The 27,824-nt window shown below is 37.6% G+C and overlaps 5 protein-coding genes and 1 long non-coding RNA gene across 17 annotated transcripts in view; 3 read left to right on the top strand and 3 right to left on the bottom strand.

The window, feature by feature from the left end:
* Window positions 1-16,295, bottom strand: part of LOC105837530 — a 47,124-nt gene extending 30,829 nt beyond the window's left edge. For 2 of the 12 annotated variants that reach the window (XM_012682397.3, XM_012682392.3), the window contains exons 1-13: window positions 16,195-16,295; window positions 15,863-16,021; window positions 15,605-15,716; window positions 15,307-15,351; window positions 7,631-8,285; window positions 5,526-5,710; window positions 5,157-5,275; window positions 4,702-4,909; window positions 4,325-4,569; window positions 3,313-3,853; window positions 1,877-2,227; window positions 1,302-1,358; window positions 1,047-1,221 (exon numbers count right to left, since the gene is read on the bottom strand). In XM_012682397.3, the coding sequence (XP_012537851.1) occupies window positions 1,047-1,221; window positions 1,302-1,358; window positions 1,877-2,227; window positions 3,313-3,853; window positions 4,325-4,569; window positions 4,702-4,909; window positions 5,157-5,275; window positions 5,526-5,710; window positions 7,631-7,773 (2,024 nt within the window). In that variant the 5' untranslated portion in view covers window positions 7,774-8,285; window positions 15,307-15,351; window positions 15,605-15,716; window positions 15,863-16,021; window positions 16,195-16,295. Of the gene's footprint in view, window positions 1-1,046; window positions 1,222-1,301; window positions 1,359-1,876; window positions 2,228-3,312; window positions 3,854-4,324; window positions 4,570-4,701; window positions 4,910-5,156; window positions 5,276-5,525; window positions 5,711-7,603; window positions 8,286-12,118; window positions 12,253-12,896; window positions 13,036-13,324; window positions 13,628-15,306; window positions 15,352-15,604; window positions 15,717-15,862; window positions 16,022-16,194 lie in introns of those variants that run through there. The other 10 variants (XM_036288620.1, XM_036288625.1, XM_012682390.3 and 7 more) reach the window with 8 other exon arrangements.
* Window positions 13,642-14,897, top strand: LOC118646217. Its single transcript, XR_004963747.1, has 2 exons — window positions 13,642-14,181; window positions 14,421-14,897. It is a non-coding gene; the product is annotated as an uncharacterized LOC118646217 (long non-coding RNA).
* Window positions 16,296-16,453: 158 nt separating the features above from the next.
* On the top strand, window positions 16,454-19,085 carry LOC105837531 (reticulon-4-interacting protein 1, mitochondrial). The gene is made up of 7 exons (XM_012682398.3): window positions 16,454-16,942; window positions 17,019-17,418; window positions 17,743-17,975; window positions 18,064-18,273; window positions 18,353-18,465; window positions 18,550-18,817; window positions 18,890-19,085. The coding sequence occupies exons 2-7, from the start codon at window positions 17,169-17,171 to the stop codon at window positions 18,995-18,997; spliced, it is 1,182 nt and encodes a 393-aa protein (XP_012537852.1). The 5' UTR covers window positions 16,454-16,942; window positions 17,019-17,168; the 3' UTR covers window positions 18,998-19,085.
* LOC105837532 (tryptophan--tRNA ligase, mitochondrial) lies at window positions 19,019-21,017 on the bottom strand. Its single transcript, XM_012682399.3, has 6 exons — window positions 20,821-21,017; window positions 20,428-20,595; window positions 20,094-20,356; window positions 19,777-19,898; window positions 19,411-19,681; window positions 19,019-19,303 (listed from the first exon to the last, which is right to left on the bottom strand). Exons 1-6 carry the CDS (start codon window positions 20,902-20,904, stop codon window positions 19,078-19,080), a joined length of 1,134 nt encoding a protein of 377 aa, XP_012537853.1. The 5' UTR covers window positions 20,905-21,017; the 3' UTR covers window positions 19,019-19,077.
* Window positions 21,018-21,109: 92 nt separating this feature from the next.
* LOC114254442 (uncharacterized protein C18orf63-like) lies at window positions 21,110-24,092 on the top strand. The gene is made up of 7 exons (XM_036288629.1): window positions 21,110-21,718; window positions 21,861-22,285; window positions 22,599-22,713; window positions 22,855-22,951; window positions 23,094-23,321; window positions 23,538-23,945; window positions 24,024-24,092. The coding sequence occupies exons 1-7, from the start codon at window positions 21,582-21,584 to the stop codon at window positions 24,090-24,092; spliced, it is 1,479 nt and encodes a 492-aa protein (XP_036144522.1). The 5' UTR covers window positions 21,110-21,581.
* On the bottom strand, window positions 24,083-27,812 carry LOC105837528. The gene is made up of 6 exons (XM_012682389.3): window positions 26,726-27,812; window positions 26,336-26,572; window positions 25,955-26,143; window positions 25,141-25,576; window positions 24,704-24,974; window positions 24,083-24,543 (listed from the first exon to the last, which is right to left on the bottom strand). Exons 1-6 carry the CDS (start codon window positions 26,799-26,801, stop codon window positions 24,418-24,420), a joined length of 1,335 nt encoding a protein of 444 aa, XP_012537843.1. The 5' UTR covers window positions 26,802-27,812; the 3' UTR covers window positions 24,083-24,417.
* Window positions 27,813-27,824: the final 12 nt, after the last annotated feature.

Genomic DNA, 27,824 nt, shown 5'->3' with positions numbered 1-27,824 from the left:
GCCGTCGCTGACCCGTGATGCACAATGCGCCGGCGGCCGGCGGGGATGATGATGATACATGCATGCGCCGATATTGTTCGAGAGAGCGCTCTATCGAGGGAGGCGTACCTTCGATAGACCTCGATAGACGCCACGCGACGTGACGCCCGTCGACGCGCGTCGCCTATCGATATCCTCACGGCGCACGTGACATTCTTTTTTTTACTGCGCCGCCCGCGAGCTATCGATAGGCGATACCGCATCCGGTGATATTATATCCAGGTCGCCCTTAATGGACGAGCACGTCTCATTGACCACCAACCACCGCCCGGTGGCCGCAGGGCGCAGCTCTTTAAATGTCAAAGTCTTGCAACGGCAACTTTCGCGCTTTTTTTTCGATGCGCACCCTTTGGCAACCGAAGGGTCGGTGGCTATTATCGGGTCCTATTATCGCGCGCGTCCGCGTTAATTAACGTTGTACTACTCGCGTGAGGGATATTTCAAAGGAGCAAGTGGAAATGAATCAGTTTTTAATTCAATTCATAAATAAAATTCCAGAAGAGAAATACCCGAATAATACTTAAACTTCGTGGGACTTGAACAATAATTAAGAATTGAGAATCGTTTGGCTTTCTATATTGTGACGGTGATTACAAAAGTGATTATAAATTCATATCTAATGCAATGTCTCTAGTGAACTCTTAACGATGCCTTTAATGAATACTTACTGTCGAAAAGACACTTTCATTGAGTAATCAAATGGAGGAAAATAAGACTCGCATATGTCATTTAACTTTATGTGCCATATAAATTGAATGTATGTTCTTTCATTGTCGTATACGATTTATACACATCAAAGATTAAATACAATTTTTACGTAAAATATTTTTAATTTAATCTTATTCTCCCATCTGACTATACAATTATATTCGCATAAAAAAACAATTTATTTATTTTCCAGGTAAATTTAGTTCTATTTGGATAAAAGCGCGCGATAAAGCGGATGCGTGAAACTCTTTACGATGCAAATGCTCTGATCTTTACGAGAGGTTGAAGATTTCGTTTACCTAGAATTGTAGTCGCTGAGATAACCGCGATCTCGATCGATGTCTCGTTCTCTCTTCTCTCTCACCATCTCGTTGCGATCGCTGTAATAACCGTCTCGGCTATCCTTGCTGTTCTGCCTCTCGTTGCAGTAGCGATATGACAGCGGCAGGGTTGACGACTTGTTGGAATTGGAGCCTGTAACCGTGACAATTGGTTACAAACAGAAGATAGGAAGTTCTGTGTTTTCTTTATTCTCATCACGATTCTCAACTTACGTCTTCGTGAAGCGTGAGGTGTGCGTTGAACGTTCAATGGTATATTTTCTGCGAATTCTGAAAAGAAAACGGAACTCTCTTTTAATCATTTGATAAACTTTTACGATTATTTCGATAGTTTTATCGCTCTGATAAAAACTGAAAAGTTTAAAGATTTAATTAATAATAAAGAACATGAATGAAATGGCAAAAACCATACTTCTTGATCACCGGTATATCAATAGTACATAATTATCTCCCTCCTGAAATTTAATTTCTTTAATGCCATGTTACACAGAGACATTAAAAAGAAATCTTGCCAAAAAATCTTTTACAGAGAACGTTATTCATCGTTAATTTCATACGATGCAATGCAAGTGAGATAAAACTACATCAAAACTGTCAGTTAATAATTATCTTAAAAAAAATTTGTTGTAAAAAAAGAGAGAAAGATATAAAATGTTATATTCAATGGAAGAAATGTGAATTTTTTTAATTATGAGTATTAAGCTCGTCTAAATAATTCTTTTAAATAATAAAAAATTATTTAACAGTTGATTTTTCTCTTTATTCAAAGATTAAATCTCAAGTCTCACCCAAGTTCTCCATGCTCTGCGTGAGCAAAGCTTCAAACGTGCGCAGGCTGTAGCTCTCCGCGTCCATGCCCTTGGCGAGGGTGTTCCTGAGATGCATCTCGTACTCGAGGAGTAGCCGGCTGGTCGGGCTGCCCGGCGTCGACACCGACTGCATACTCTGCTGATATGTTTGGCCGCCGTTGCAGCGGCGGGAGTTGCAGTGATTCGGTTGCTCCATATCGGAGTTACCGTTCGATGAGCTCGGCGTCGTGGCATAGCACTGGTTGTCAAAGATGACATTGTCCGAGGGCGGCGACATGTCACCTGTGCACCGATTACGTTCCGAATCTAAGTACGTCCTGCCTCTGCCGCCTGCGGGCAGAGAGGTGCAACCGAAAGTGCAGGATGTACAGCGAACGTGATGAGATGTGTGACGCGTACGCTGATTAATCGGGTGAGAAACGTGTCAAGTTAGTCGGGAACGGCGAACGCGTAATCCGGGAAGCGGTCCGTCCGAGAATGAGCCGTAGGGCTGACAGGACAACCACGTTGTCCCCTAGTGCGCATGTTACATAAGACGATCAGGAGCAACAAAATGTTAGGGGGTGGTAGATGACCCCGTGACTTTCATCAGAATGCAGCCACATTGTGCGTTCTGTGCGCATGTAATGTTGAAGGTGTAACTAAAGGTTAGAGGGATAGATAGACGTCAGAGGATCAGTCACCAGTTAGCTCATAGGGAGCGTCCTGCAACGTTACGCATTCGCCGATATTTAGGGGTCAAGCAAGGGGTAAGACCACGTGCAAGATTGATCACGTAATTGTCGATGTGAACTTTGTTACCCTTTTTACTTTTTGTCACTTTAAATCACGCCCGATTAAATCCCTTGTCATTTTGCAATAAATTAAAATTGTGTTATAATCTTTCAAAAAATTGTATGAGAAGATTCGTATTTTTTAGAAAAAAATTACGTGGTCAATTGTTCATTATTAACGTTCTCATTGTTGAAAATTTTATCTAAATCGTAATAAATAATTTTGTAATTTCTTTAAATTAAAAAAAACACTTTTAATTTAAATTAAATTTTAATTTGATTGATTTATTTATATAATTGAATTTTTAAAATTATCAACATTAGATTATTTCAATAATGACAGCGTTATTCCATTTAAATTAAGGAATTTAACATGTTTTACAATGTACAAAACTATGAGATGTTAAACATCAATCGTTGGTTCATTAAATATAAATAATTAAATATCATTATGTTGGTTCCATAAACATTAATGACATATAGACATTAATATAAAACATTTAATAATTGCGAACGAAGATTTAAAATGTCAGGGCAACATTGAAACAATTTAAAATTGTCTAAAAAGGACTGTGAAAAAAATTAAAAAAGACAAAAAGAATTAGCAGTATATTAGCGATTATTTACAAGGAGAAATCGTACCAGAATATTGCCGACTCATGTCGTGGACGCTCCTGGAACCCTGAAACTTGTTGTTGTAAGGAGCGCGATACGGATGCGCATAATTCTCGTTGTCGACCTCGTGCATCATATACTTCTGATTATTATTGCTCGGATGGTAGTGGTAGCTGTGATGGCTGTGACGTTTCCTCGTCATCTCCGGCGACGTCACCGGACTGTCGATGCTCGGCATCGGTTTCAGCATACGTTTCAGGGTGTTCGAGTCCAGACTGATGCCGTTCTGCGCGTTCTCGATCCGCATGTCGTCGGTGCTCTTGCTCTTCGATCTGTGGCCATGATTGTTGTTGACAATGTTGAAGAGATTGCCGTTTTGCATCTCCAGCTCGGTGTAGTCGGCCGACTTGGTGTGGTGGAGTTCCTTGCGTAGCGACTTACTCTGCAGAGTACCGCCAGCCTGAGTGCCCTCCGACTTTAGCATCTCAATACCGTTCTGCTGCGTGGACGTGTCCTGGCTCTGCTTCTGTTTTTTCGGCGATATCCCTTTGTCGTCGGGACTGTCAATCTGTGAAATAAACAAATTATTGATAAACTCAAAATAATGCCTTTTCATTTTAATAACGGACATGATCTATTATATATTAAGTTTTCGTGAAATGTATAATCGTTTTTATAGAATGCTCTCTCTCTCTCTCTCTCTCTCTCTCTCTCTCTCTCTCTCTCTCTCTCTCTCTCTCTCTATTAGAAAAAATATTTAAAAAATAAAAAATTTTTTTCACTAAAAGTTAATGTTCTTTTAAAAATACCAGACAACATTTCACTCTATCGAAAGTAAAATAAAAATTAATAAATTAAGATATTAAGTCTTTAAAACAATTATTTAGAAGAATTAAATTAATATTATTAAATTAAATAAAATTATAATATATATATATTTTGTAAAGCAAATTAAGATTATTAAAAATACAGCAAGATAAATATTTTTTGAATTTGCATAATTTTAAGCGTAAGGAGGAGAATGCATATTGACGCTTACCTGCGATCCCACTGTGACTGTTCCGATTCCAATGTTGGCAGTCTTTGGAGTCGTTTGACACGTCTCGTTCTGCTTCTCCTTCTTGACCGAGTCGCCTGCCTTTGGTGTTTTTCCAGGTGTCATGCTTGTGTTGTTAACGTTGTCGTAAAGAGATGCGCTGGATGTAGCCGCTGTTATCTTGTCTCGTCCCGGCGTCATGTCGATTTCCGTAGATCGTCCTATGGTCCGTGGAAGCGTAGATGGCCCTAAAACAGCATGAACAAAATTAAGATGACTGGAGGATTAAATTGCTTAAAAATCGTACTCTTTGACAATAAAAAAAATAAGTAGAGGAAATACAATATAAAATAAAAGAATATTTTATAAATTATACGTACCGCACGGACTTCGATATCTGGCATCTTGGCTGCGCAGTCTGGCGAACTGTTCTGGCGTCATGCAGGTGCACTGAGGTTCCCTAGATCGGATCGGTGAGGCCGGTGTCGACAGCGGCTTTCGGCGTGTTTTGAGCTTCTGCTTGTTCGGTGGCTCGAGCTTCAACGAGTAAGAAGAGGACGCTTTCCTTGAAATCTTGGACGATGGTGACTGTATGGAAAATTAACTAATGACTGCAAATGACCTAAGAAGTCGAATTGGACTTGTAACGGACTTGTTGTGTATCGCCCCTAAATCATCTTCGCTCAACTTCCTCATCCGCGTGACCCGTGAGGAAAAAGGAAATAGGCGGAGACGCGAGAGTCGAGAGAGTGATAGCGAACAGGGTACTGATGGCAGGGTATTGATGTATAATGTCACAAAATGCGTGTCTCTGATGTGATATCACTAAACTTACGCAGCATTCTCTGAATTGCTTCGCGTCTATGGGAGACGTGAAATTCAGCCCCCATGTATCATTTGTTACTGTGTCCTTCCAGTAAACGAAGCATTCCGACGCTTGGCCGATGCGTGTACCTTAAACACAATTGCGAAATATTAATTATTGAAAGATGGAAGAATTATTGAAAGACCCGCATTAAACTCCATAATCGCGTAGGATAATCTTCGTCGTCGCGATATTACTCTGAAAATAAAATCAGTCTGCAAAGGTAGACATAGCTTTACACATTTTGTTTTTTTTTTTTAATATAAGTACGTGGTTGTTGTTCCTTTGATCGAGATTTAATTAGAGTATCTTAAAATACATGTTGTAATTATGGCTCACCTGGCTGGACCAACCGCACGTCTAGGATCTTATCGACCTGGCTATTGTACGCGGTGATATGGAAGACGCATTCCGGCGAATCCTGGATGCAGGTGATGTTCACCGGGACCAAATCCTCGGAAACCTGATTCCACTTGAGGGTCCCACCTCCGCTCGAGTTTACATGAAACACTTCGGCCCATAGCCTAAAAACTCTCGTCAATTATATCGTGTATTAAGGCAGCGTAATTTTTCGAACATCGATACAAAGAAAGTTCTAAGGAAAGAAAGTAGAGCAGGCGTGACACGAAAATGACAAAAGATAAGTGAGAGAAAGGACTTGATAATCCAGAGAATTCAATTTTTATTATATCTTTATGGATATAGGTAACATGTCTACCACATTGAAACTGCATAAAAATATTTCCGTATGACGTCGGTCGCTTTATTTTGAAACGGATAAAACAGAAATCGTCACGTGCGTCGGTGTAAAATTGCATACACATTACAGACATGCAACATTTGCATTTACCATGTAAAAATGCCGAGCTTTTTCTATTAAAATTAAAATTACATGATCAGCGTGAATATTTATTTTTAATTCCGAAGAAACGATGAAACGATACGTCATTGAATTTTGTGTATACCCATCAGCGAACGAGAAAGTAATGATACTAAAAATACTAATAGTCATGCGAAGCGTACGTGTACGGGTGAGGTGTAAAGTAGACATGGTCAGTATATATACGTGAAAAAGTGTGCATTGAGAAGTATGTAAAAACGATAATGTGGAGAGAGAAAAAAGTATTCAAAGCATAATTTTTTTTCATTTCACTTAAATAAAATTCATGCTAGTAGCGCAAAGAAAAAACAGCAGAAGAAAATGATTACGATTTCTGTAATGCGTATTATTTCTCAAGTCGTCGTTCGGGAAGATAAAAGAGAAAGAATACATTGAGATCTTGTGAATATTACTCAAAATTAACCTAACGCATCCGAATAAGAAAAACGAGCTATCAGCCATAACAAATGAGCTATCAACTCAAATAAGCGGAACCAAAAGCAGAAGAGAAAAGCGAAAGGAGGATCAAAGACGTAAGCGGTCAAGTAAGACAGCAAGATGAAAGGAAATAAGATTGGAAAAAAAGGAAATGAATAAATAAAATACGAGACAGTCTGGGCGACGTAAATAAAACGCGATGTCTGAACCGACGTTTGGTTGCAAAGGTATATAGCTTCTCTGCAGGTGCTGCGAAATAATATATTAAGCTCGGATCTTCGTTTATTGCATTTTTTAACAAACGCTTGAGAGCACTTGCTAAAAGAAGACCAATAATGATATCGCGATAAAATATATTAATTATTAATTTTACTCATAAATTAAAATTAGGTTATTATAAAATTGTCTATTAAATAAAGTAATTTTTACAATAATTGAAATAAGACCGTGAAATGTAGAGCACAATAAAATATAAAAAAAGGACAATAATAGTTATAGCAAAATCTTGATACTTTATAAAACTTCTTATATAATTTTATATACATTTTCTGATTATTTAAACTGTAAATAACATGTGTTTTTTTTATGATTTACATATATTAATAGCAAAATAAATTTTGAATTCAAAATTCTGAAAAGAGACGTTAGTACATTAGTACATTACACAAACAAATAATCATTAACTTCAGTCATAGATACTTCACAGAAACAACTTTTTTACGTAATTTTTTAATTGCTTAAATTATTGTCATTAAACATCTTCCATACATATACAGTATATCTTTTTAAATAATTATATGCTTAACAAATTATTATTTAAGAAAAATATAAAAAGTTATATTTATGTCGCCCAGCACATCAATTAATATTATTCTCATATCATGCCTTTTAGGAATCAATATCAATAATAAAGCAAACAAAATAGGAGAGAAAGATAGAAAGAGAAAAAAGAAAGAAGGCAGAAGAGAAAGAGATAGAGAGAGAAAGAGTCAGTATAATGCATACAGTCAAGGGTGTGTATGGTAATCATTGAAGAGACAGAGTGGTAACATGGTCGAATGGAGAGTGATTCAATGGTTGAATGGTATGGTATGCGCACCTCTTCCTCTCTCTTAAGCTTCCGCACCTGAGCAAGTGGCCAGTGTCACCCCTGCGTCCTCCCCCGCCGCCCATCCCACCCCTGGCACTGGCCTGCCATGGGCTGTCCTCGTAGCGATACGTCTTTGATCTGATTAGGGGTGCGCAACTGCAGGAGAGCTTGTTGCCCATTCTAACTGCTCTTATTCCAGCTTAGATCCCGCCACCTGCCTGCCCCGCCGCCACCACCACCACCACCACCGCTCTGCCTGCGCCACCACCACCCTGTACTCGTGATGCCCGTTCGTGTTTCCGGCTTGACACGCCTTAGCACGTATCCGCCCGTCCTGTCCTCCCCGTTCCTCAGGATATTCGGCCTGATCCTTCCTGCCGCGTCTATATATTTTTCCCTTTCTCTATCTCTCTCCGTTTCACCCCCTTCGATTTCTCTTTGACACACTTTCGTGGGGCTGGCTCGTACAGCTTGTCTCTGTCGACTTTTGGCACCGATTTCCACGACACCGACCACGGTCGGCGGTTTGACGTTGCTTTTTTTGCGCGTTTTAATTCTCGATTCGTGTGTTATTGGAAAGCACTGTGTGTAATAGAGACGATCCCAGAGTTATCAGAGAGTGGAAGGAGGTATCGTTATTGTCACATCATTGCAGACGTCGATAGTCATCAGCTCGTCCCTGGCATGATTGCTGTAAACAGACGCGAATCGATTAGTTGTAAGAAAAATAATTTCAAAGACACTAATAATTCACAAATCATTTACTTTTAAGTACAAGATTATTTGTCTCAATGATATCTGTAAAAAATATTTTTCTTTGTAATATTATACAGCATTTATTTCAATAAAATCATTTTAATGAAATATACAAATTATCCAATTTTATATTTTATATATCAATTATATATACATATTACCTTATACCTCTTACCTTTATTAAAAATAATAATTAACTAAGCTAAAAATTAAATAATATTTATAAATAATGCATAAAACATATTGCAAATAGCTCTGTTATTTTAATAATTAAATTCATCTGCAATATATTTTATAGTTTAGTCTATTATTAAAGTTGGTTAATTTCAAGTAGTAAATAGTAACGTTATAGTCAGCCCACTGGCAATTAGCTTTTTTCTTCTTATGCATAATTCATTTTTCATCAATTATTTACATTCAGAAATCCAGCCTATTATCTAATAGTAATATTTATATCCATATTTGATGTAACAAGTAATTTAAACTTATTTCTAAGTTCATGAGTTCATATAAACGCATTTAAAGTAGTAACGCTTTAGTCAGAAACAAACGTAAATTAAAGTATATGTTAATTAAATTTATAGTTATAGAAAATACTGTTTTTTAAGAAATAAATAGAAAAGCTACAAAAATTACAAGAAAAAAATTATAAACTTTTCCTTGGCTCGTTATATAACGAGTTTCAAGGCAAGGCTGACCATACAGACGTCGTAATCACTTAGAAATGAGACAGACCTTGCCAATCCAATTTACATAAATTGCAAGTTCGTTCCCAAGTTTATTAACATATTAGCAATATTGAATTTTTCAGCAAACTAATTAATAATACTATAAATATCTATCAGCTTCGGAGATGCGTTGGGAATCAATTAAACTTCGGTAAACTAAATCCATCTCGGACGAACTTCCAAAAGGATGTAAGCTATCAACTCGCCGCTCATCCCAGCTAAAATTTCCCGATGTTCAATAACTTTGTAATAGCGTTTGCTCTGCCTCATTTTCTTTTACTCCATTCACATTTCTTGCGACGTATACCTCCAAGACGTGCTTATAACGAGCGTGATTTCATCGTGGCGTTTAGAGCCCGGAGCCCTCAACGTCAGAGCGAGAGATCAAAAGCGCGAGGCATTGTGCAGATGTGTCGCGGATAATAAAAGGGGTAGCGCCACCGGAGGGTTACTGAACTGCTCCTGGCGACCACGCAATACATCATTTCTTCCGGGGATGTTCTCGACAATGCCGAAGCATCTTGGACTGTCTCGTAACATTCATCATGAAAGGATAGGTAATTTTGGATCCCGGAATCCCCTGAAGCCGAGTTGAAACATTAGAGATACCAGCACAGTTGGCAATTATTTTCAACCGTGTGCTTGTTCCACTATAGGTATGCGTCCAAAATTGGCACGCAAACGATTATTCCACTCGTTAGAGATGTAGTCCAGGGAACATTCATCGTTATAATATCAATCTTCTTGATAATTTTAGAGATGTCAATACAACAATAGAGTATGTCCAATAATTGATGCGATAGCTTTTTAATATCAATGCATTAATGCATTGTGAAGAGAATTTATAGTACAAAATATGGATTATTATATGATAAATAAAAAAAGATTAAAGAGAGAATTTCTTCCATTATTAATTGGTCATCCACCTCTTTACAACCAACCAAACCCGACAAACATTATATGTTGTTTCCGTGGCTGGGGGCTTCGAGCCGAAGGCGGAAAATTATTTTTAGTTCGGCGGCTGTCGTTACCTAAGCTTTTTACATCATCGGATGCCCCTCCGTCTGGACAAAAGCGCGGATTCACGGGCGACGCGTGTATACCGCTTAATTGGACGAGAGACCCGTGATTAGAGAGAGGATAAATGTCAAACGGTGCGTGCACCCATGACTACCCATGGGTCTCAAAGGATTAATTATGGGCGACGGAGGAAAATCGCAGTTGTGTGTCTGCCGTCTGCAAAAATCATAATAACGTCGCTGCCGCCGCCGACGGTCGTCGTCATCATAATCGGCACGCACGAGCGGATCGAAAACGGTATATCGGGTCACGAAACGTAGAGAAGGAGAGAAGGTGATTCTGATTTGCCTGATAAATAGGGTCGGCGTGGGCGTAGCGCCGAATGAAGACACGCAGATGGGAAGCCTTTTATTTGAGCCTGGGGGTCCGTTCGTCACCCGACACGAAAGTCGGGATACGAAAGGTAGGTGTACGGCCGGCGTAGACGTAGGTGTGAAGGTAGAGAAAGAGGGAGTGAGAGCTTTCTAAACACTATATCGATTTCGGCGGCGACGCGGTTACACGTCGTCCGTGGCTAAACATGAATGGCGGGTGCACGCTTGTGTGAAACCAGATCTCCATGGTGCCGGACATCGTCATATATCCAAGCGAATCGGAGGATTACCCGTTCTTACTCCGCTCTGCCGTGCTTGACTGGTAGACGTACTACACGTGAGATACAAACTTGTAAATTTTTAATATAAATACCATAAAATAAAATATTTGAATATTAATGTTTTAATGTGTATCATAAAAATATTAAGCTATTAATATAGATAAGAGATTTATTGCGAGGTAATTTTAGAAAATTCAAATACTTTGTGATATACGTGATATAAATACATGAGATGTGCCTCATAAATAAATCTTATATCACATTCTTCATAAGCTTAAGATTAGCTTGTGCAGTAGAAGCATTTCCACCAATCAAACAAGGCTAATTACGATGAAGATAAGTAGTTTTTCCTTTATTTACTTAGAATTTTAATAGACAATTTAAGACGAATGGTGTAAATCGATTGAATATCTATTTTAAGAATTGTAAAGAGTTTTATATTTTCTTTCTTTAGGCCACCTATAGAGGAAGAAAGAGAAAAATTAATGTGTCTTTCCGTAATTGTTATCGATTCGCACAGAATAGATATTTGCAGCTGTGTTTAGAGAGACAAGAGAAGTCTTTTAGAATCAAAACTCTTTCTATCTACATCGATAATCAATTTGGAACACGAAGTCATCGTGCATCACATTTGCATTTATATTTTCTTTCTTCAAAAGTGCATTCAAAATTTAAATTTGAATTATTTTATTGCTAATTTAAAAAAGTCTGTTTACTTTTGATACAAAAAAGATCTGAAAGATTTTAAATTTTCCGCAAAGACTACATAAATTAAAATTATTTTGGCAGATATCTTTCTCAATAATTGTCACGTTTAAGATATGATATTATTCACCGAAATTTGTTTTTCTTTCTCTCTGTAAAGGGATTTTTTTAATTGAATATTCTCATCACCAAAGCAAGCAAAACGACAACCGCAAGAAGATCATAGGAAATTCATGTAATTCCTCCAGAACACAGTAAGAGAAAGAAAATCGAGAGTGGAGCCAACGCCTTCACGTCGCTTCGTTTTATGGATTAACGATTTTATCCGTAAACATGTTCGCGAACCGGAGATTTTTTCAGATAATTGTAGAGAAGATTATCGAGCGAAGCACACAACGTGACGGCGAGTAAGGATCAAAAGATCACCGAGAGATCAGGCATTTTCACTCTTATTTATATTCATCGTCGAGATATGCGTGTTGAGATATTAAATAGAATCTTTGTCGAATCGGACGAAACTCCGCACAAACGAGTCAGAGAAGATCACATAGGCTTCATGTTGTTTCTTCCTATGGAAGCGCGGACGGAAAAGCGACGCAAGGTGAGCCAACGCCTTCATATCTAGCCTCGTGATAGTTATCGACTCGCAGAGCTCGATACCTGGGACGTGTCCTTAGGCGAAGATCCTTCCGGAACGAGAACAACAATGACAGCGACGAGGATTAGATTATATGTCCAGTGGTATTCGGTTCTCCTCCTTAAGGGTGGAGGCTGCTCGCGCCCGCCGCGGCAACGCCTCTTCTGACACGTCAACGTTAGGTACGAGAAGTAAGTAGGTAGATACGCGAAGAGAAAGAGAGAGAAAGAGAGAGAGAGAGATAGAGAAAGAGAGAGAAAGAGAGAGAATAAGAAAGAGAAAAAGAGATAAAGAGAAAGAACGGGTCACGGTTAGAGGTACACGTCGCTCCCTCGTCGCGAAGCGGTCACGGGAAGACGCGAAAAGCGGAAGCGGGAGCGAACGGAGAGGTGCGACTCCGCCTAGTCGCGCGCGCGAGAGGCACCACCTCACCCTGTGTAAACACACTGCGGGATGCACCACTACTACCACCACCACCACCACTACCACCATCACCACCAACGGTACCACTACCAGCCACCACTACTACCAGAACGGCACCGGTGTACATACGATCAACGCCCCGCGCCACCCACCACCTTGCCGACGAAGGGAGAGTACGTCTCTCCTGTTTCCTGTCTCCCCGGCCTCGTCATGTTTCCGCATGATTCTCTTCTCTCGACGTCTCTAATTATCTATTTATTTATCTACATCTCTTTTTTCACATTTTTTTTTCACTCTCCTCGCCTTCCTACTTATCTCCTCTACCCTTATCCTGCACCAACCCTCTCGCCCGTCCGCGTGACGATGACTCACACTCACCGACACGGCGACGCTTCCTCCTCGGTTTTTCGAACACTCGGTGAAGAGACCGGCGTCACGACCATCCACCCTCGAGAGAGGAGGTCCTGGTCTAAGTGCCGCGAGCGAGAGAATCTTCTCGCGACGACACCACCGCGGAAAGACAAACGAAGAACGATTCGAGAGGGATGCTGGAAGCGCCGCGCGCGACAGTCGGAGAGGAGGTCGTGGGCGGCGGCGGCGGCGGCGGCGGCGACGGCGACGACGAGGTACGGGGATAGCGGGGCCGGGGTTACGTGGCCCCCGTGGTAGCCTGAAGGAGGGGGGAAACTGGGATGAGGCACGGTATCCACCCTATTCTCGGCAAGAGAGAGAGAGAGGGAAGAAAAGGGAGAGGTAAGAAATAAGCGAGAGAGATGAGGAGAGGGAGATTCTCGCAAAACACCCACCGGGAGAGACGAGACGTGACGAACGATCTGGAGGAAGCTACCCGGGTGCCGCTCCCGAAGGCACCGCCGTCGCAGTTGTCGCTGTTGTCGCTGCTGCTGCTGCTGCTGCTGTTGCTACTACTGCTACCGCTGCTGTTGCCGTTGCCTCGTCGCTCGCTCCGACTCCGCTCTCTCCCTCGCTGTCGTGGCTGACCACGGGCCCCGACGAGCCTCGCCGTGCGATCACGCTTCTGGTCTTTCGCGGGAAATCCTCGCGGACGACGTAGCCATGGATACTGCAGGATCCGGCAGGGAGAGGCGACTGCCCCGTCGCGCGCGCACCCCCGTTCCCCTCTTACTCTTGTCTACCCCGCCGCCGCCGCCACCCTTGGCGCAACCCCTCCTGCCTCCGCCGCGATGCGCACCCCACGGCCGAAAATGTCAATATCCTCTCTCGCGCTGCGCCCGCGATGCACCCCCTCCTCGCAAACATCCACCCACCCCTGTCGCGCCGCGACGTGCCGCGCCGGTGCGCCCCACTATACGCGCTCTCTCGTATGCCGCTCCCGTCACCCTCATTCCTAACCCCTTTTCACAACTCGATCTCGATCCGCTCTCTCTTTCTCTTCTCCGTTCTCCTTTGCTGTATTACCTCGCGGCGATTCTCTCTCTCTCTCCCTCCCTCTCTCTCTCTCTCTCTCTCTCTCTCTCTCTCTCTCTCTCTCTCTCTCTCTCTCTCTCTCTCTCTCTCTCTCTCTTCCTCCCTCTCTCTCGTGTCGCCAAGATCATCCCTTACCGACTCAGGAGTGAAACTACGACCGCAGGAACCCTTAAGCTATTGCTACATGGACAGAAACTTGATAACAGAAAATAAGCCGGTAATGAAAAAATATTTCGTCATATATTAAAGTTTCTTTTACTAATCAAAGAGAGAGATTGATTTATAGAAGTTCATTCGAAGAATTTTTTTGTTTCGTGCTCATTCCCAACAGTCCGCTTGAATACGATCCTGTAACTTACGCCCTTTCACATCATCACCCTCGTCGCTCACTAGCTTGATTTGTGTGTTTTTTTTTTTCGTCGTCACGGAATAATCTTTTTTGTTTTTCCCTTCGAGGTGAGAAACGGATCATAACGAAAAGTGACTTTTCCTAGAGAGTCGCTCTTTTCCCATCTTTACCATGAAAACATTTCGTGTATCTGCCCACTTCGACGTGATGGACGTACACGTGGATCCTCATCGATCGATCCTGCGCTCTCCGCTTAGTTACGTAGAGGGAGTTAATCGGCATTCCTGTCCTCGTCCTCGTCGGCATTACTGCCTGTCAAGCTGACGCTTGACAAGTAATCGTAGCGATCGGCGATCGATACGAAGCACGCGCGCACCCGATCATCCGAAGGGAATCGCATCCGAAGAAATTGTCGTATCCTACGTTGCAGGATTTTATTTTTTACTGTCTAATACAATCTAATGCGATCTAATGCGTTTGCGATTTGTGCAATCTAGTGCACGTACTTTTTTCCAACGAATGAAAATATCTAAATAGGGATATTTTGTGTAGAAAGAATGTTCTAATAAATATTGTTATAAATATGCTTATCTTTTTCTTTCTATAGTTTAATTTTTATTATTTTATTTTGTAATAATTGCAAGAAGTATGGATGGCAAAAGCCAAAGTGCATATGGAGTACAAGTGTACAAAGTCTAAGTAGAAACAGATTTATTTTATCTGCACCTGTGCAAGCATATCTTAAACACAACAAAACCAAATTTGGAAATAAAATACAAATGCAAATTTGGACAATAAAATATAAGTCCCAGATTAAATAATTTTCATAATTTTTTAAAGCCATCCATTTTAACATAATAAATCCATGAAGTTTTGTAATTATTTCAAATATAATGTAATGATGTTAATATGATATATTTAATATCTGATATATTTAATATATAAACTTTTCATAGATTCGTTACCTTAGTAATACAAATTTTTATCACTCACCGACCAATGCGCAACAGTGGAGTCAGCAACGTCGCTACGATGATTCTATAACATAAAAACATAATTTTAAAATAAAAGTAGTTCTCAAAAGAATCAATGTTTCATAACTCTTACTCTACAAAAAATTTTTTAATTAAATATCTATATTAAAATAATTATGCAATTTTTAAGATCTTTATAAAAATAATATTTTATTATATTTCAAATTAAATTTTATTTCTTTAATTGTTAACCATCAAAATAAAACTAATAAAATAATACAAAATAAATATTAACGCAAATAAATAATAATGCTTACAGCTAAGTTGCTCCACTGATGCATGATGTCCCTCTCTTAGGGCTCCTTCTCTTATACTTTGAAATTGTTAAATCTCTTTCTCCGGAGCCGGTGTGTTTTGCATCCACGCGTTCTGTAAATAAGAAAGAGAAATGCAATTTTAAGATGGCGGGAAAAAGGACTCCTTTCCGCGCGATTGCGTTACGCGAAGCGATCTGCACTCGATTGAATATCAAGAGATACGATTTATGACGGAAAATTAACGTGCGTTACATTTACCAGTTAAGTGAGTCGCGAATCCACTCATTCTGCAGATCCATCCCGCGTCTACCGCGTTCTGCAAACGAGAAGCAAGTGGAAGATGGAGGACAGGATACGCCGCCATCCGCATACAACTTTACGCGGTATATAGAACCACAGCGCTACGTAATTCGCGTTCTGAAAATGAAAAAGGAACGCAATTAAGATGGCGGAAGGGTTCCTTTTCCGCGCGATCAACTTGGCGCGTCGCGATCACTGACTGCACTATGCACAGAGATCCGCGGAATTCGCACGATCGAGTAGAGATACACATTCGAGCAAACTGCAATGTCAATATACTTTACACTTACCAATTAAATGACTCGCGATGCTTCTCCTTGTAGCACCGAATCGCCCTGCGTCCGTTACGTTCAGCAAACGAGACGTAAATGTGATTCGAGAATCTCGAGATGACGATAAGAATCGCTTTCGTCTATACGCGATCAACTTCACACGACAGGACTGACACCACTCGCTCGGGACATGACAGCGTTCCATATCTCGCTTTTAATTTCGTTTAGAACAATTTCGCTTATTACATGCAATATATACAATATGCTTATCAATTAATTTGTACGCATGATACATCGTCAATTGAGTATTAATTAACAGCAAATATTAATGCAAGATTGATGTTGGTTTCGCTTGCCGATTAGTCGTCACATCGGTCGCTCTGTAATCGTAAATGAAATAAGTGAGAATTAAATCGTTTCCCGCGCGTTCAATTTCGCTTTCGTGAAATTAATATAGATTTGAACATAGATTCGACGTTTTGTGAATGTGTTGCGTAGTACTAATTTCAAAAATGGATATACTGGCAGTAGTGTATACTTGTATATATGAGATTTCGACGGTCTCGAAAAGGGCTGAGGCTCTGAAGTGACCTGGGTGGTCCGGCAATCATTCTTAGGATTTTCTCTGACGATGTAACAATGTTATGCAATTTGCTCTACCATCGTCATTACGATTTTTTCTAATCTATACAACGCTATATTTTTATCATCTGTGCAATTCTGAAAACACATAAGAATTTACATCGCAAATGTCAAATATTTAAAAGTGAGTACAAATTCTAACCTATAAAAAAGACATCTCTGTTTACACGTGTATTCTAACCTACGATTTGTATTTTAAGAGTATCTGGTCGTCGCAGATCCAAAGTACGTATCCCCTCTTCTCTAGAAAAAAAGAGACATTTCAAAAGCGTCTTAAAGGCATTTAGATATCCACTACCCGGTAGAGACTCGCAAAAGAAAATTGATTCAGCATCATCTTCGTAAGAGAGATGCTGCAAAAAGTGATTCTGAGATTAAGATGCACTGTCCAAACGATGCACTTTCGTTCTCTGTCAAAATTGTCAGCTAGTTTGAAGGAGAATCCAGGCGATAGGATGCAAGCTTGGCAGATACACTCATACAATGGTCTGGAGAGCTTAAAACTCTCTAACATTAGAATACCAGTGATTATGAATCCCACTGATGTCCTGGTGAAGATTGAAGCCGCTAGTGTGAACCCCATTGATGTCTCGATGACAGGTACTCTATTCCTTTTTTATTGCACTATGTTATGTGTGTCTTTTGTCTTAAAAGTAAAATTTGAAATTGATACATGTATGACTACAGATCAAATCACAATATATAGCTCTGTAGTTTAAAGTATATAAATAGATTTAACAAACTTCTATGTTTTGTATTACTTATGTAAACCATATAAATAAATATCTGAAATAATATGTTACAAGCTATAATATAATGTTTTAATAAGTTTATAAATTTTTAATTGCTATTTTCATAGTAAAAGATTCATATAATTTTGTATAGTTTAAGAATTATAATGAAAAGATATATATTTTATTACAGATGGCTATGGCAACACTCTTTTAAATGCCATACGAAAAACTAAGACTTTGACTTTTAGAACATTTGAAGAAATGGATTTGCCATTGACATTAGGTAGAGACTTTGGAGGAGTAATTGTATCAAAAGGATTGGCTGTAGGGGACAGACTCAAGCTAGGCGAAGAAGTTTGGGGAGTAGTTCCGATTGAACAGCAGGGCTGTCATGCAAATTACGTTATCGTTAACAGTAACTTAGTAAGACACAGTTTTTTTATATATTAAATATTCAGCAAGCCAAACAAAACTTGCAATCATATTGAGCAATACTTGTTTTTCTCACAAGGTTAATCCCCGTCCTCGGAAATTGTCTCATATCGAGGCTGCAAGTATCCTGTACGCTGGACTTACTGCATGGTCCGCACTATGGATAACAGGCGGGCTATGTTATAAAACAGCATTAATTACAAAACTGAATAGGCGCGTTCTAGTTATGGGAGGCTCAGGAGGTGTTGGTACCTTGGCTATACAGCTGCTGAAAGCTTGGAACATGCATGTAAATATTTTATCACGTATATTACATTAGAGTCTGTGACACATGAAGCATACATGTAATTAATATTAAATTTGTTTAGGTAATTAGCACTTGCAGTAGTGACGCTGTTGAGATGCTACAGAATTTAGGTGCTGATGTTGTCATTGATTACAAGCAAGATGGTGCTGATGCAGAAATTATTTCAGAGGGACCGTAAGTAACTTCATAAACTAAAATACATTAGAATAAATGCAATATATATATATATACATATACAATTGTCTTATTTACATGCAGGTATGACATGATCTTAGATTGTGCGAATCAGGGACCAGAGCATGTCAGAATGAAGGGATACCCGCACGATACTTACATAGCGTTAAACTCGCCTCTGTTAAAAAATGTTGATCATCACGGACTGATTATGGGAATGGCGAGGAATCTTGGGGATCTTCTGAAGTTTAATATTCCAAATGCGGAAAACAAAAGTTGTGTTAAATGGGCATTTTTTATGCCCTCCCAGACAGGGATCAACGTTCTTCAGAAGCTCGTGGAAAACGGAAAGGTGTGTTCGGAAAATTTTTGACATGCATTTATTTCATTAAAGATATTTCATATGTTATATTCTGATTTGCAGATTGTGCCTGTTGTTCAGCAGGTGTATGCTTTCCAAGATTTACCACAGGCATATGAGAGATTAAAGCAAGGCCACTTAAGAGGCAAACTAGTCATTGATATGAGATAATAAACTGAGTTAAATATGTCATTGTATATAAAAATTTAGTTTACTTTTTACAAATAATTTGTTAACAATAAATAATTGTTCTACATAACTTTCACAGTATTCGTTATATTTTTCACATCTTGCGCATTATTACCTAAAACTTTTACCTCGACTTCCATCAAACAGTTTGTCGCAAGCTCTGTAGCTCTTTCTGCACCTTCCTTCAAAATCTCGTCTAAATAGGCAGGTTCTCTAATTAGTCTCAATATATCGTTGCGAATTGGAGATAATTTTTCTATTATTACATCTGCCAATACCAATTTATACCTATTAAAAATCGAGATAGATTATAACAATACCTTTATATCAAATCACTCATTTATGAAAAAGAAATAAATATTATACAAAATATGTAATACTTGTCAAATACTTACTGTCCTGTATTCAGACCTACAACTTCATTACATATTTCCTCTGGCATCTTTCCAGTGAGTAAAGAATGTATATCAATCAAATTGGTCACTCCAGGTCGTTTTTCTGGGTCATAAGTCACTTCGGATGTAAAGTCAGTCACAGCTTTTTTCACTTTCTCCAACAATACATCTGGTTCATCTAAGATGTTTAATCTGGACTTAGCATCTGTGTGTGATTTTGACATTTTTTTCGTGGGATCACGTAGAGACCTGATTCTTTGACTTGGACCATCTAAAAATATAAAGATTTTAATTATTCGTTGATATTGCAAAAAAATCAAAATTAATAAAATTAAATTTCTAAAATTATCAGTTTAAAAAGCTTACTATTAATAAGAGTATGTGGTATTGGAAAAATTTGTCCAAATCGTTTGTTAAATATCTGTGCTAAATCTTGTGCCAATTGAATATGTTGAGCTTGATCTTGTCCAACCGGAACGTGTGTTGCTCTAAAAAAGAAATTAGACATATTTTATTGCATTTTAAGTAAAGAATGAATCTTAATTATATTCAATAGTTACGTTCAACAGAAAAAATGGCTTTGCAACTGTTAAGATTTTATACATTTTAAATTCTAGATTTATCTCTTGAAAATTAACGTACAATTAAGAATTACCTTACATATCAAACATCAAAATACTTGCTTGTATAATAATATATCAGCTGCCTGTAAAACTGGATAAATATACAAGCCTAGAGGCACACTCTTCAAGGATTCACTTTTTTCCTTGAATTGTGGTAGATGTGCCAGCCTTGGCATAGTTGTGATTGTGCACAAGACCCAACACAGTTGTGTGTGCATCGGCACTTTGGACTGTTGAAACAAGATACTTCTTTTAAAGTCTATACCACATGCTATCAATGTCGCCGTCATTAGCAGAATATTCTCCCTTAATTTTTGAGGATCCTAAAAATTGCGTATTGCATCAGTAGCTAATAGTGCCAGAATATTAAAACTTAAATTTACCACGACTTTACTTGTGGCAAGGTAATAGAATGCAAATCCACTATGCTGCACAGAATTTCCTCACCGGAGTTCTGTAATTCCACCCATTTTTGAATGGCACCAAAGTAATTTCCTAAATGTACGCTTCCCGTAGGCTGAATCCCAGAGAATATTCTCTTTGGATATTTAAGCTGTGTTGCCTGCAAAGTAGAAAGGCTCATGTTGTAAAAATCGATGCTAATAAACCAAGTAATTTTTCATTAAATACTTAATATAATAAATTAAACTTTCACTAAAATGCAAGAATAATTTTTTTAAGAATTAAACACGCGTTTTACAATTGATTAAACATTAAATCTATATACCTCAGGAATGATTCTGTTTCAGCCATAAGAAGAGGTTATAAAACAAAAATATAATCTAACCTGATTGCCATATTTTCTAATTCCTTCGAATTTTATTGTGCAAACTCTCTCCAAACGAACAGCAACTCGCAATATTTTTAACATCTTTTAAATAAATATCGACTTTATTAACGTCGAATGTGAGGTTAGGATCCCGCGATTGCTCCACCATGCTCCACTAGCTGAATTTAATGGCCTGTTCTTTTTAGCTGCACTGCTACACTGGTGCAACAAGTTAAAGTAAGATAAATATATTTTTTCTCATTCTAATTTACTGCACCAGTGCAGCAGTACACCGAAAAAGAACAGACCAAATAAGTTGCCTGTATCGATCAGTCCTACCAAATACCTTAGCCAATCACAAACATTCTAAATTTGAAATACAAGCGTTTAAACTTGCAGTGAACGACAATTACTTTACAACAATCGTACGTTTGTAAAACGCAACATATAGCTGATTCTAACGAAATAAATAGAAAAGCGATAAGCTAGCTTCTAAAGAAAAGAAAATTCACAAGAAATTTAAAAAATTTAACGAATTCTTTTTAGATTTGCCAAATATATGCTATTATTGTGTTTTAGAAAATTAAAGTGTATAGCAATTAATTTTACATTCTAATTATATGAAAACAGATTATTGCGCAATTAATAAATCACCTTGCTGTTTTATCGTATATACTTTAAATTAATCTAAATTTATAAAAATACAGAAAAGACGTTCTGTCTCCTCTCATCCTTCACAAATTTTGCTCTTATTTTCATCGTGCGACCAACAGCTAATTATGGTTTCCGTCGCAAAAATCTTCAATGTTACCATACCGCAGAGAAACGGTCTCTGTTGCGCGATCTGCAAAATCGTGAATTGCGAAAACGATCCCACGATCTACTCCAACTATTGCGGAAGCAGACTCAAGTGCGGGTAAGTATTTTGGTATTGTTGCAGCGCATCGTTCTAACTCCGTAGGCATATTTCGCGGATCAAAGGTGAAAATCTGGAAGTCTATCTCCGACAAGTCTGTCCACCTCGGTTTTAAAAAAAAAAAACGCCGCGCGGTTTTCAGGCAATTTCTGCGACAGACTCCTCAGACGATGGCCGCTCCAATAGTTAATCGGAAGCTTCTCGAGTCCGGCTGCTCCCTGTACATCATCGTCGAGAGGGACTTCTTCAAAAGCAGTATATTCCAGGACCATTGCGACGCCCTCAACATACAGGTGGTGCGTGTCCGCAGAGTTCTCTTATCCGTAGCTTACATTAAAATTATCTCTTTTCTCGAAATGAATCACTCGCGTGAAATTCATGTTGCGCAGATGGACGTATGCGATCCCATTCCGACTTGCGTTTACAAGGCTTGTCTCCTTTATACCGTGGAATACAGGCTGGCACCGCAGTGGAACAAGGTCGGATTTTACCTCGTCGAGGGTCGAGACTTCCTCAGCTCGACGGGAAGCGTCCACGCGATCACGCTGAATATCAAAAACATCCGCGGTACAATCCTTGTTTCAAACACATGAGGCGAAAATGAAAATCGGAGGAAAGAGTGGCTTTAGTTCTTAAAGTTTCTTTCACTTTCTTCTGTTATAATTTACGCTTCGTTTACGTTTCTGTTATTCTTCCCTTATGTTTGACTTATACTCTAATTTTTATTTATACAATTTACATATGCACAGAGATAGAGATTTCTTAAATAAAATAAAAAATTATTTAATTAATAACAAACAATTTAAATTGATAGTAGATTTAGATTATAAATTTTTTTATAGATAGCTTTATTTAGATTTTAAGGAGATAAATGTTGTAGATAATAGTGCTCAGTTTCACGTGGAAGCTGTAAATCTCAAAATACCATTTCTGAGATTGAATGCCGCACGCCGTTTGCAACATGACTTGCAGCCGCCAGTACGTGTCCTACCGAGGTAAAAAATAATGTAAAAATTTTATACATATTGCTAATATAAATCACTATTATAAATTGTGAAATTTCTGCGCCAGTTTTTGTATTATAATTAATCAAGCAAGTTATTGCACCTAGTAATTTCGAAAACACCTATTTGTAGCTTGAAAATGGCGAACGTGTTGAGTATATCGAAAGAAATTAAAGAAAATCACCTGTTCAAGGATTACGAGGATCTGCGCGCATATTGGGAAAATGTGGTGTGAATTTGTAGCACATCAAAATTAATATTTTCCTAAGCTCAATTTGATTAATTTTGTTGATATTTTTTAAATATATACATATATTATTGATCACTAAGTAAAACTTTGTAAACTATAACTTATAAACTATATTTTTTAGCACGGTTATATATTGCCAGATTACGAGGAAGGACTTTTATTTTACGATATCGAGTTCTATTATTTTAAGTCGAGCGTTTTCGTATATCCTGAAACGTGCTTAATCTCAGGACCTCTAGAAATTCTTTCACCTACAATGGATGCAGTATCCAGGATTTACAAATTTGTAGGAGATCTAAGAGGAAGAGTGACAAAACTGTGCGGACAGCAATTGGACATATGCCCAGAAGTGTGAATGCGTATTACACATATCTTAACATCCATTTCCATTTTTATAGACTTCTCTCGATAAATTTACGCGTTTATGAGAATTAATATATAATTAAGAGAACCAAATGTTTGATAGATTATATTAATTTCGACAATAAGTGTTTACATTTGTCACACTAAAATCATATTGAATCAGTATGTTTGATTACTGTACTTACACATATCGATTTTGCAGAATATGTATCAAGCAGCTACCTTAGCTTATACACCATTGTCATCAAAAGTTGATAGATTTTCAGTCTGCGATTCAGGATATGGCACACTGTCGAGAAAAACTAGAAATGTGATATCATTGCGTCAAATGTTTAATACATGTGATATTCCTACAAAACGGTCACGATTATCGTTACCAGGGATGAATAATTCTCTTACGTGCGAGACCGAGGACGATAATTTCGATCTTGGAATCAGTCCAACGAGTTCCACGAGCAACTTTAATAAATTGTTTAAAACTACTGATAACATTTCGACGGTATTATACGATGAAGATAATGCTATGGCCAGCAAACCAATTGTACAGAAAAATGAACGCAAGTCGCATTATTTTGAGCAAGAACAAGAATCCGAGAGCAAGTCTTCCACGGTAAATATATACACACAACTTTGACAATTTTTCATGTAATAATAAATGAAACAGTTAATAATAGATATTACATTAAAGGAGCTGGCAAATGAAGAAGAAAAATTCGATAAAGCGAGTTTAAAGGAAAAATTGTTAAAGAATATTTAAGAAAATGTTCCTGCGTTTGCTGTCCAATAACAATTATTATTCTTTATATCTAAAACATATATGATATTGTATAATAATTCGTATAACAAGAAAATATTCCTTTAACAGTATAGAGAATCAACATTAAAAATTAGATCAAAATAATTACATACAAAAATTCAGTTATAAGTTAAAAATTAATTTCATTGTATGTGTCTCGTAAATTATTAAACTTTTAGACTATAAACAGAAAAACATAATCAAATTTCCGATTCAAACAGCAACAAATTGTATCAATCCATAAATAAAATACTTGTATCAATCCATAAATAAAAATTCCTAAATATTAATATGTTTTATGGTTTATGCATTCTTTTATCGCCTCCAGTAAATCGCGTCTGTCTTTCTCGTGCTCAATACCGATCTCTATCAAATCTCTATCCGTAAGCGTTAAAAATAGGTCAAAGTCCACCTATAAGGATAAAGTAAACAAAACATGTGCATTTAGAAATTGCAGCAATTAACTATTAATAGTCGACAGACTGTTATCGTAAATAATACAATCGTAAATAGTAGATTAATTTAATCTATTATTTAACAATAACTCTAAAATTGATTCTTTAAAAACGTACTTCCTGTTCAAGAAATACAGGGATGTGTTTGCTCAGTCCAAAGCGTTTCAATATCATGATCATTTTCGTCTGCAGCCAATTTAGAAGCATTCCCTTCGGTGGTGTTTTGCAACGCGGCGGCGTCGGGGTATTTTCACCAAACACGTTCTCCTCGTTAATATCCGAGGGTACGTTAGGCGATTTGACAGGACTGAATTCAGGCGTAAATCCGAGAGTAGCATTAAAATTGTTCAAGAGATTCTTCATATCGAGATCCTTAGGTCGTGTTGATCTGCAAGAATAAAAAGTTTACTTAAATATAATTAATTTAAAAAATATATATTTAAATATTAAGTATGTGTATGTATCTGAAAAATATTTTAAGGAATATTTACTTAAAAAAAAAAAAAAAAAAAACGCCTGTTTTCAATTAAATAATTAAATTTGTACTTTCTTACCGTTGAAGTACAACTGTAGATAAATCAGATTGATCCTTGTCCACCACAGAACGTTTTTCCAAATTATTTTCTGGTGTCTTTTCGTTTATATCTTTATCCTGAGAAACGTTCGATTTCAGTGTAAGACTGCCGTTCTTGAAATCAGAAGTTTTCGGAAACGCGAACATGTCGTATGTTAAGTTTGGCGACAATCTGGTTTGCTTATCGAATTCCGCGACTACGGATAACAAATTCAACTTCAATTTTTCTTTTTTACTTTCATCATTATTTAAAGTAGAATGATCCTCCGTCGTGTTGCTGATTACTTCGTCCTGTTCGCCGATAATTTTGATGTTATCTGATGTATCATTCCAATAATCCGTGACCAGTTCTTCGTTTGCCAAACTAGTTATTTCTGGTACCTCAGAACGTTTCATCATAATGCGAGTGTACTCATCTGCATTCAATAAACAGATTTCTTAGATGCAGTTTTCCTGTTTTTTTTTTTTTATGAATTAAATGGTTTAAAAAGAGGAAAAAATAAGCATGCAAAAAATACACTTGATAAGAACAAATTATGTTTTTTCTTAATAACTAAATTCTGCAATGTAATAGAAAAGTAAGCAATATCAAATTTTTAAGTTAATAGTAATAAGATACTTCATTTCATAAAATATCTTTTTATCTTCAGCTCACATTGATATACTTTTTACTAAATTTTAACAAAAATGATTATCCTTTTCACATCAAAATGTTACTTATTCGTTTTGCATTTTATCACGAATATTAGTCATAAATGTTGATTCACGAATTTTATTTTAGAAAATTTTCTAACTGGCAGTCGAGGATGGCATGCCCAATTCCAATAGTCTTAGGAACAGCTCCTTGTCATTCTTCATGGCAGCCACGCATAGCGGAGTAATGTCATCATTTACTGTGTTCGCCAGTGCATTCGGACAGGCGTTGTATACCGTTTCAAACATCTCTTTACTGATTGCGGCAGCTAATCCAAGGGCCGACATACCTATAGTAATTAAAAAGAAAAAGGCCTTATAATTACACTTTATTTAATTTGACAATAAATTTTATACAAAATAATTTCTCTGGATCTTCACAGCAAATCTTGCTTTAAAGATGTCCATACGAGTATTCTAAAATTTTCATTTTGATATCAAGAATTAACTACAAGTTGTGAATGATTGTTGCTCGTCATTACCAAGATAAGTCACTTGATCAACGTCGGCGTTTCTCTCTAAGAGCAATTTCACTGTGTCAATATTTCCATTGCGAATTGCCTGCATCAGTGGAGTCCAGCCAAATTTATTCTTCCTATCGACGATACGGCGGTTTTCTTTCCAGTCCAAAATTTCCCTTACGATCTCAAGGCAACCGTTCGCCGCGCTTATGTGCAGCAAATTCTCATCAAAATTATTCACGGCGTTCAAAGTGTACCCTTCAGGAAAATTTGCACAAATCGTTTATTTCACATTCTATAAATTTATCCATGCATATATTGTTTTAAGCCTCCACCATTAAATGCAACGATTAATTATGGATTGACAATTATAAATTATAAATATGGCTTAATAAAAGAGCTAATTGTTACCTTGCTTTTGCATCGCGGCGATCACCTGTGCCTCCACGGCTTTTTTAGCACTATCGTGCGACTCTGGGTTCAACATTCTTCCTCTTTTAGAATCTCTTATTAATTACATTAAAAAATTGTATTTACAATAATCCGCAGATTTAAACAGTTCTCTCTCTAAACAGTAAAACCTGATTGTCATATTATGCTATTATTGTCTGTGCCAAATAATTTGCTTACATCTATCCTTATATAACTATATCAGATTATAAAACTTTGAAAGCAACTCTGACTTCGCTAACCGTTCATACAATACTGTGTTGATTTCTATTATTGCTAATACGTATACGTATAATGTCACCCGTGTTGACAAATGTTTCTCTTTTTTTTCTAAGTGTATGTACAGAGAGAAAACTGAGAGACAACACGGCCGCCTTTTAAGTAATCCGCGAACGCGATACGCCATCTGGGCCTTTTAAATAAATGGCTCGGGGAAAATGTTGATACCAACAAAATTCTCTAGACATTTCAATTTCAATTTTTACAGGTTAGTAATTAAATATATATCAGATAAGTAGTTAATATCTTTATAAGAAATTATGTATTCTAGATAATTATGTCTTCTCTGCTTTTTGTAGATGAACCGATTCTTTTCTTGAATTAATTTTTTGTTTCAGCTTCTTAGCCAATCGTAGAATGTTGACAGCTGGACCACCAGAGAACAATTTCTTGCCGAATAAAGCTGTCAAATTCTAAGCCTGCTACTTCTTCGAGTATGTCAAAATTGTGATAAAGTCAAATCTTCAAAATAAAAAAAAATATCTCATTTTTATAATTAATCTTAAGATGGTTTTTAAACAACAAAACATTCTGTTATTAAATAAGCCTCAACATCGATAACTCGGTCAAAAAAAATCGCACAACGATCAACGACCACTCAAAATAAGGGGAAAAGATTCCGCTGTAAGATACAAGGGAACATTAACCTCTGTACAGACAAAGTCTGTCAGAACGACATACGGAGAAATTCCAATTAATCTATTAGTGAAAAAAGGCTAACATCTGTTAAATAAAATTGCAGATTTTCTGTGAAGTGATAACAAAATTGTCTCTACTCATG

This window comes from Monomorium pharaonis, chromosome 6 (assembly GCF_013373865.1).
Source record: "Monomorium pharaonis isolate MP-MQ-018 chromosome 6, ASM1337386v2, whole genome shotgun sequence".
Classification (NCBI taxonomy): domain Eukaryota; kingdom Metazoa; phylum Arthropoda; class Insecta; order Hymenoptera; family Formicidae; genus Monomorium; species Monomorium pharaonis.
The sequence above is the reverse complement of the archived record's forward strand: the minus strand, read 5'-3'. Positions and strand labels throughout refer to the sequence as shown.

Bases quoted from the DNA above. Each gene is read 5' to 3' on its own strand.
- LOC105837531 (XM_012682398.3), top strand. From the start codon at position 17,169: ATGCTGCAAAAAGTGATTCTGAGATTAAGATGCACTGTCCAAACGATG. The intron at 17,419-17,742 runs GTACTCTATTCC...ATTTTATTACAG, and splicing joins CATTGATGTCTCGATGACAG to ATGGCTATGGCAACACTCTT. The intron at 18,274-18,352 runs GTAAATATTTTA...AAATTTGTTTAG, and splicing joins TGAAAGCTTGGAACATGCAT to GTAATTAGCACTTGCAGTAG.
- LOC105837532 (XM_012682399.3), bottom strand. From the start codon at position 20,904: ATGTTAAAAATATTGCGAGTTGCTGTTCGTTTGGAGAGAGTTTGCACA. The intron at 20,357-20,427 runs GTAAAGTCGTGG...CGCAATTTTTAG, and splicing joins ATTCTATTACCTTGCCACAA to GATCCTCAAAAATTAAGGGA. The intron at 19,899-20,093 runs GCAAGTATTTTG...TTTCTTTTTTAG, and splicing joins GCTGATATATTATTATACAA to AGCAACACACGTTCCGGTTG.
- LOC114254442 (XM_036288629.1), top strand. From the start codon at position 21,582: ATGGTTTCCGTCGCAAAAATCTTCAATGTTACCATACCGCAGAGAAAC. The intron at 21,719-21,860 runs GTAAGTATTTTG...CGCGGTTTTCAG, and splicing joins GGAAGCAGACTCAAGTGCGG to GCAATTTCTGCGACAGACTC. The intron at 22,714-22,854 runs GTAAAAAATAAT...ACCTATTTGTAG, and splicing joins CCAGTACGTGTCCTACCGAG to CTTGAAAATGGCGAACGTGT.
- LOC105837528 (XM_012682389.3), bottom strand. From the start codon at position 26,801: ATGTTGAACCCAGAGTCGCACGATAGTGCTAAAAAAGCCGTGGAGGCA. The intron at 26,573-26,725 runs GTAACAATTAGC...ATTTTCCTGAAG, and splicing joins CGCCGCGATGCAAAAGCAAG to GGTACACTTTGAACGCCGTG. The intron at 24,544-24,703 runs GTACGTTTTTAA...TTATCCTTATAG, and splicing joins CTGTATTTCTTGAACAGGAA to GTGGACTTTGACCTATTTTT.